The 8,870-nt window shown below is 39.8% G+C and overlaps 1 protein-coding gene across 1 annotated transcript; it reads right to left on the reverse strand.

The window, feature by feature from the left end:
* Nucleotides 1–952: 952 nt before the first annotated feature.
* upp1 (uridine phosphorylase 1) lies at nt 953–8,303 on the reverse strand. The gene is made up of 8 exons (XM_015358231.2): nt 8,056–8,303; nt 6,262–6,316; nt 5,090–5,207; nt 4,836–4,994; nt 4,443–4,557; nt 3,910–4,119; nt 3,031–3,177; nt 953–2,751 (listed from the first exon to the last, which is right to left on the reverse strand). Exons 2-8 carry the CDS (start codon nt 6,300–6,302, stop codon nt 2,609–2,611), a joined length of 933 nt encoding a protein of 310 aa, XP_015213717.1. The 5' UTR covers nt 6,303–6,316; nt 8,056–8,303; the 3' UTR covers nt 953–2,608.
* Between the last annotated feature and the right edge of the window lie 567 nt (nt 8,304–8,870).

Genomic DNA, 8,870 nt, shown 5'->3' on the forward strand with positions numbered 1-8,870 from the left:
AATGGAAAATCAAAGAGATTGCACTGGAAACTGTGAGGCGGGGAGCCCTTCCTGTGTGAATAATTATTTTTTGGTCAGCCTTCCTCCTGAAAAATCTCCGTCTTGAATGTGTCATAAGCCACACTTAAATTACCAATTTACAAAGATTTCCTAGGTGAAAACTCATATGAGTGTTGATCTGTTTAGTAAATTGATTGATTCAATTTAATTCAAGAGTAGCCAACCATGGACTTTTGAAAGAAAAGGGCTTTTGGTATTTTCATTTGTTTAGCGTTTTAATTGAACATTCACCTGCTTGTGTGGCTAAAATGAAATTGTACCAAGTGTAAGGAGTTTCATTTTTTGAAGGTGAGTTATAAAACCACCTGGATTGTGGCTCTCCAGGGCCGTGGTTGTCTTATTGTGTGCTAGATCAGCTCGTTAAGATAAATCATGCTAGAAGACTAAAGTCTCATGTTTCCTCTTAATATTTCTCCATCCATTTCCTAACTGCCTCTACTGTACCTCTTCAGGGTGGCAGGTGAGCCAGTGCCTATCCCAACAAGCAATGGGCACAAGGCAGGATACACCCTGGATGTGATGCCAGCTCATTGCAGGGCACACATAGACACACACACTCTCAGTGAACTAAGGCCAGTTAGTTCACTGAAGTAAGGCCAGTTTTCCCAGATGCCAATTAACCTACCAGTATATATTTGGGATCTGTGAGGAAACCGAGGCACCTGGTGGAATCCACAGATACAGGGAGAGTATACAAACTCCAGACAGATAGCACCCCAGTTCTGGAGTAGAACCCAGGTCCCCACCACTGTGCCAGAGTGCTACACCTCAGTATTTCAATATACAAACTACGAAACACATCAAAACGCTACAAATATGACTCATTACAAAGTCCTTTGTCAATCACAAGACTACCAGAATCAGCAAAGAATCAAGAAAAAATTCAAAGAGATGAGAGCTTTTGTGTTTTTATTTCAATTAAACACTGCATTGCATTGTTTACATTCTGTTGTGCTACTGTTGTGTACTGTTGACATTGGAATGTTACAGATTTCAGTACGTAGTGGAGTTTGCAACAGAAGTTCAGGAGGGAGGTTAGATCCTAATCTCACCCACGTCTGCTCTCCTACAGTACATACAGTATCATGCATCTCTCGCATCCCTCACACCACCCCCTCTACACCCCTGCAGCAGCTCCCTAGCTCATTCCTCACAGCTGGGCTGTCCCATTCCCTCAGCTAAAAGAGTCACAGCAAATACTCTCTACATTTCTCATCTCTCTGTAACATTCATTAGGATCTAACCCAACTACTGAAATCTACTATATATAGTATCAGAATTCTTGAAATTTCTCCTGAAACATCAAACTAACAGTTGTATGAATATTTACATAAGACTGTGTTGATTTTGTCATAATCTTAATAACCAAACTCATCTGAGAGTCCAAATTGTTCTCCTAGGTATTCCAATGCACTGGCAAGAAACTATCAGTTATTTGTTTCCTGTATAAAAAGCACATCTTGTCTGTTGTTACAATATTTTTGTGTTTTTTTAATCACTAACCAAGTACCCTACCACAGTTAGTATAACAGTAACATTCATTCAGTCCATGCATTTAAACACAAAAGAACAAACTGCTTTGGCATTTCAGTCCGTATGATCAAAACAAATACAAAATGTTGTCTGTTGGGAGTCCTACAGTACAGTATTTGTGTTTAGAGGTGAACTCCCTTTACCATATAAAAACCCCCTTACCCCTAGATGTTATAAAATAATTCTTAACTGTTAAAGATCCAGAAACATGTTTGGCTGCGTCAGTAAGAAACTACTTACAACAGCTTCAAGTGACAGTAAACAAGCAGCCCTTTCCTGTTGGAAGGATTGAACTGTATGTCTTTCTTTGATACTGGTTTATATGCAGTACATCATGGATAAGTACTGCAAGATTCATGATCTGCTGCCCATGTGACAAGACAGGCCTGAAACAAACTGCAAAGACGTGTGTATGTTTTAGATTATTGTCTTTGCATTACATTAGGATAATCATTAAAAGAAACTATTTTGTTGATGGCTTGTGCAAGTTTAAAATGCACAAACGTTCAACACCACTGATGTTTTTCATTCCTTTATAATGTAATTTAATTGTACTGTATATTTTATGGTATCTACAGTATAAGATGATCTGTATTCATGTATTACATATTTTCTATAAATTAAAGTAGGAGTGCAGTAAAGCATTATGCATTTTTATCCATTACAACAAAAAAAATATGTTCTGAATATTTAAATATATATATATATTGAAAACATTTTTTTAATTCTAAATGTGTTTTATAGGCAAATATATACTTTGGCACAAAACCATTTTATTCTTGAAGAGAATACAGTACATTATATGATCTACATATCAAGTGCTACTGAATTAAGAATAATTGTTGGTTTAGTAGTAAAGGCTGTGTTCTGTTTATTTACAAAATAACATCAGGAAGTCAGTAAAATCACTATGAGGGTTAAAATTTCAATCTAGAAGTGAATTTCTGTGAATATGTGTTGTGGTCTTCAAAAAGAAAGAACAGCCTACAGTCATCTGCTGTAATGAGTATACTAGCTAATTGCTTTTTTGCAACTGTTTCTTTATAAAATACCCCACAAGCTTCTGTGGACGGAGCTGGTAGTTCACAAGGACTTCATGAGGGCTGGTCAGCTGGTCGCCTTCCAGCCGGTTCAGCAGCGTCACACACACGACTGCCCCTGGAATTACAGCAACACGAGTGAGACGGCAATCTCAAAGATTGAGCAACTCACAACTGTAGTAGTATTAATAACAACAACAATAATAATAATTCTGGGAGATATATGCATTTTTTAATTATTTCTTTAAATAGCTTATGTGAAATAACACAGGAAAGACCAGTGAGGGTTACAGTCCCAGTAATCCCATTGTAATCTCTTGAAATGGCCTGAATTAAAACCCGATTAGTCTGAAACTCCTATATTTTGGTTACCAGTCCTTGACAGAGGAGGGCATACCTCGGAGGCCACTCAGTTTACACATGGAGGCAAACACAGATGACTCCATCTCAATGTTCCTGACTCCTGCAGAATAGGCCTCATTCAGGTAATTCAGCTTGTCTTTCTCACTGTAGGAACAGAAGGCACCATCCAGGCGAGCTTGCCCTGTTTCAAGGAAAGACGGCACATCGAAATAAGCAAGACGAAAAGCTTATCAGTTACTACAGGTTCCAACCACTACAGAGCAAAGAAAAGAACAAGATAAGGTGAAGAAGAGACTTGATTTTTAAGACAGGTGTGACAGTTATGCAACCAGTTAAAGTGAAAGCCATTGTAACTGAATTTACTTAATACAGGACTCGTCTGAACTACTGAATTTGACATTTATTGCACACATTTTTAATTAAAAATGGATAAATAATTCTGGTGATTTTAAAAAAAAATTATTGGAACATTTAAAAAGCAATTTGCTGGTGTATAATGTTTACTAAGAATGTTTCTAAGACTGTGGCACTGCGGTGAAATAAGTAAAAGACAGTTTAAAATTAAATTAATAAATTGGTGCCCCAATGCATTCCTGCATGTGTGTTTTTCTAAGAGCAACTCATTGACCACTGTGCTAACTTTCTTGAGAAAATTATATGGTTGTCATACTGCACTGGGATATAAAAAAGAAAACAAACAAATTAAAGACATTAAGGGCATCATTCACAAAAGGTTCCTTTGCAATAAGGTGAACCTTTTCATTAGACTTATATCATAATAACCTTCTGTTTTGCAATGTAAAGTTATACAATAATAATTTATATTTGTGTACACCAGCTTTTAAGGGATTATTTCCTTAGGCACTTTCATGATATGCAAGAATATATCAAAAATATGCTTCCACATTTATACCTTCATAGAAATCCAGAGTGCACATTGTGTTCCCAATGACAGTATTGAATTCGTCTATCTCCTTACTGCATTGCAGCAGTTCTTGAGCAAGCTCTTCATCCAGGTCTGTAGGGCGGATCACTGTCTTGCCTAAAATGACTTGCTCAAACTGGGGCTGGAACTTGGCATCCACTGATTGCTTTGTGACAACCACTGTGCCTGGCTCGAGACCTCGTGAGAGGAAGAAGAACGAAAAGGATCATTACTTCAGGGTTTATCCGATGTGCTCCTTTTGTGTAATCATTTCAACAGTATCATTTCAACATGACGAAATCATCTGAGCAGCTTTCGCAAACATTACCTCTGTTGAACACAGATGGGGAACTGTATGACAGGACCTAATGTACCACTTGTTTTGTGGATGTTCATTTCTACACACAGTTAAAATAATTCATATATCTGGTTAGAAATATGATAATAATTAAAACAGTAATTCTGATTCCTATTCATTCTGTGCAGTTGGAAATAAAGAAAAAACAAGTGTGAACAGGTACCTATTCCACCTGAGGTCCCGATGCGCACTACGGTCACATTGGAGCATTTTGCATGATGCAGGAGCTTGATGAGCTCATGCAGCATTATAGCAATGGAGGGAATACCCATCCCATGCTGAAACAGAAACACAGTCACTCAGGTCAGTCAACATGCTAAATGCAAGTTTGCATTAAGAAAGATGCTGAAAAATAACACAAAAAGATATCACAGGTTTAAGCTACAGCATTCCTAATCATGGTTTCGTGTGGATTATACTTTAAAAATCACTTTATTAGATTCCACTAATGATCCATGACAGCAATTATTTTTATTGATAATGAAGGACTAATTAGAAATTTAGCATCACTTTTTAATAAAACTTTATGAAGCATCAAAAAAGGTTGAAGACTTACGCTGACAGACAGTACAGGCCCCACTTTGTACATACAGTAGCGATCCGTGCCTTCGCAGAAGTTGGGGTATTCAGCTTTGGGGTCTCCCAGCCCCAGCTCCCCAGCAATGTACTGTATGAAAGACTTCATTCGCCAGGGGCTGCCTCCAACGCACACAAACTAGAGACGAGTCAAGACACAATACAGGCGATCACACGCTGGAATGGTCAGCAATCCTTTCTGGGTTCTGCTTAAAGAAATCTCAGGTGTCTTACTTTGACGTCCCCAAACATTGCTGGCAGATCATGACTGGCAGTGCCCAGGTTAAAATGGTATAAAATATCCTCTTTAATTGTGCTCAAGTGCGGGTTCAGTACATATGATGGATGTCCACTGCAAAAGAAAACAGAATGAAGAACTGCATGTCACTCTAATTGTACTTAAAACTGTACTAGTTGTACAATTTAATAATCGCGGTATTATTTTTGCACTGGTTTTGTCCTGTTTGTACACTTTTCTCTGTGCATTTGCACAGTTCTTGACAATTTTACACTGGCACCATTGTCATTACTTTCTCAAATTACTTTGTCATTTTGTTACCTCATACAGTACATGGCTGAACAAAAGTGTAACTCAATTATTGAATTTTAGGTGGCCAGTTCCTATCTTATACTTTGGAATTGGCTTTTTTGAAATTCTTTTTAGACAGTCTGCAATATTAGAAATGCTATTCTGATTAATCCAATTCTTATAAAAGCATTACATGACATGTCATTAGCTGACAAGAAATCAATAGGTGCTTGTCAGAACTATAGATACTACTATTGTTGGAAAACAGCTGCATTTCTATGTTGGTATCCTAAGAGAAACTGTGTTTTGTATTTTCTTCCTTCTTCACTGGAGACACACCCCTAATCTGAAGGAGGCCTCACAGCCATTGTGTTTTACTCTCTATTTTTACTACTACACACACAGTACATTGAGCAGTCAAAACATCTCAAAATTACTGCAAGTCATTTGACTGATCTTCCTACCAATAACGTCAAGGCAAATGCTGTGATCGTATGACTTTTCCCGTTTCCTGTTTACAGTTAGAATTCCAGTCTGTTTCCCAGGATACAGGCCAAACCCACTTAGTTAGACAGCCAATCAGGGCACACCAGCCTCTGAAGAACAGTTGTTACAGAATCAGCCTCTCTTCTCTGCCTTGTGTAACTCCTCACTTTTATCCTCTGTGCTTTTGTCCTGCGTGCTTTTATCCTCTGCGCTTTTGTCCTTGTTAGGGGGCAGGTGCAGCATTCAACAAAGAGATCCTTGCTGTTAAGAAGTGAATCTCACAATAAGTCAACCTTGCTACTTTTGTTTTACAATAAAAATAAATCATCACTTCCACGTTGAGACAGTGGTGGTAGTGGCACACCACTGTGAACTGGATTCAATTACTTACGCTGGGCTTTCTTCATCTCTCCCTTCTGTACCAGGGGCCATCTTCTTGAAGTTGCCTACAGAGGTTTAAAAGGGAAACGTTTTGTGTATGGTTAGATTCTCTCACGCGTCGCAGCTTAATTGTAACAAAACAAATGTGCCTTAACTGAAAGTGGAACAGAGTACAAGACATAGAGCAGAAGCAATTTGTGATGCCATTTTATTTATGTAGACTTACAGATATTCTTTGGCACAAATCCAGATAGCTAATAGATAGACAATATCTTGGTCAGTGAAACACGGTCAGTTCCTTGTGAATTATCACTGCTAATATTACTGGAAAAGATATGGCAGGAAAATTACACTTTTCATGATACTATGAGGGCAAAATACATAGATATCAGACCAAGCCTTGACCACAGACCTACTGGCTCCCAGTGAGTGGACTTTAAATGTCCCTCACCAGCACTGAAGAACAGCCCCAAGGCACATCAGGCAGGGAGTAATGATTCACTGTGTGACTGAAGGAGTACTTTTCTGGAAGCCAAATTATGGCATTTAGCCAGGACACTTGGGTAACGGCCCCATTTTATCTCTTAAAACAGTTCACAATCCAAGTGAAGAGGCTCACTTTGAGTCTTTAGAAACTGCAGCTGTATTCTGACAGGGTTAACGATTGCACATGAAACATCCTTCAAACAGACCCGGTACAGTTTCAGATGTCACCTAGTCTTAACTCTGACTGTTAACATCAGCCAATCAATCGCCAATATCAACATTTTTTTCATTTCTGATGTTCACATATACCAGATAGTTGTTGATAGACAAATACTGCAGTGCCGATCGTACAGACTGCACTGTTTAATTTCTGAAGTCTGCACCTCTGGATTACATGTTAACATGGCTGTCACCCGTCGCACTGTACTCCAGAATATCCCAGATCACAAAAACAAGCAGGCCCTCACGGTGGTGCTCGGTGACCGTGAAGGCCGACCTCGCGAATGTTTTCTGGTTGCTGTCCAGATGCTGAAACACAGACGGACAGAGAGCACGGACAGGCTAGACGCACCCGAACGGACAGATATCTGATCATCGCTTCTGCTTGTAAACGAAACTAATTTGAAGGCATTGTAAAATGACAGTAGGTTTTAGTAGCCTCGCTAGCATTAATATATATATATATGTAACATGCAGTATTTAGCGATTTAAATTACTTATATTTGGTTGTAAAAGCAAAAAAAAAAATCTGAATGCAGCACCCACTATGCTGGTATCTGAAAGGGAGGCGGATATATCGTCTGTAATGGACTGCTACTGTACAAGATACCAGAATACTCGCTTAAACGTTTTTCCTGCCTCTGTAATTTGACCAGTACGATCGATGATTTTTGCCGTGTACTGCATTTCCTGGACTTTTACGATTCAGAAGAGGAAGTCCTCAAATTAGCAGTCTCCCTGAATAACGCTTGTACGACAGGTTTAGGGAGCTAACTACATCCTGAAATTCCTGTCCGAAGACACGCTGTGCAACAGCGAATGTCCATTCATTCTTCAAGGTGTCACAGTAAGGCGAATGCGAAAGGTGTCAAGAGACGTTGCATATTTAAACGTGTTGTTAGATATCAGATGTGTATTACAGTGTATTCAAAGTCTAAAATGATCGTACAGTTACAGCAGAGTCCGTGAAACTGAATGGGGCAGATTCAATGACATGAAACAAAATCCTTAACGGACAAAGAAAAAGAAAGCACAAAATAAGCGTTTGCTTTAAAAAGTGATTAAAAAAACTCAATCTTTTCCAGAAGAAGAATCTCACCTGTTATGAAGCGGAATGCGGACCCCTCTCGACCTTTCTGCTGCAGCGCCGAACTCGGGTCACCACTGGAATTAGTGGGATCAGTTCTCGTATTCCAGAACCTGCTGCGCCTGCCGCTCACGCCTGCTGTGCGTGACGTCACAGTCCCTACACCACATCGCCGCACTCCTGCAGGTCTGCGGAGGGAGGGGCCTCCGTGGGGGGAGGGGCCGCTGCGTGACGTCAGTCGGCCCCGCCCCGGGGAAATTTGCGCAGATCAGAGATCTTGGCTTGCTAGTCGCACTGACTTGGAATGTCAACCACTCCTGTGACGTAGATGTCAGGAGAGTACTGCCGAGTTTTTTTGACTGTACAGTCTTTTACAGTCTTTCGTTCGTATGTGCTGCACCTGTGTGCTTCACAGCGAGTCAGAAGTCAGTGATCCGCCTGAAACAGGATACGCCGCTCCCTGAAACGTGAGCGTGCAACCAGTTGTTAGTAGCTTTTCTTGAGTGAAAGAAATGCTACAAGAACGAAAGGATATAGGAGACGATTGATGATGACATGCCGAAAAACCCCAGAGACTCAACCAGCATTCGAATGACATAATGACATTTAAAAAGAAGAACATAAGTTCCCATAATACCAAATGAATATATAGTAATATGGAAACAGCTTTGAGGAACCTGACATGCGTCTACCTAATAGTGCAAGAAGTTTATCCATCAATTTTCTAACTGCTTTATCCCATACAGGATCTTGGGGAGCCAGAGCCTGTCCTGGCAAGACACGGTACACCTGGAGCCAGTTCCATCGCAGAACACCAGAACACACAC

This window comes from Lepisosteus oculatus, chromosome 10 (assembly GCF_040954835.1).
Source record: "Lepisosteus oculatus isolate fLepOcu1 chromosome 10, fLepOcu1.hap2, whole genome shotgun sequence".
Taxonomy (NCBI): Eukaryota; Metazoa; Chordata; class Actinopteri; order Semionotiformes; family Lepisosteidae; genus Lepisosteus; species Lepisosteus oculatus.

Bases quoted from the DNA above. Each gene is read 5' to 3' on its own strand.
- upp1 (XM_015358231.2), bottom strand. From the start codon at position 6,302: ATGGCCCCTGGTACAGAAGGGAGAGATGAAGAAAGCCCAGC. The intron at 4,558-4,835 runs GTAAGTCTTCAA...TTTCTGTTTCAG, and splicing joins GGCCTGTACTGTCTGTCAGC to CATGGGATGGGTATTCCCTC. The intron at 3,178-3,909 runs GTATAAATGTGG...TCCTTGAAACAG, and splicing joins CACTCTGGATTTCTATGAAG to GGCAAGCTCGCCTGGATGGT.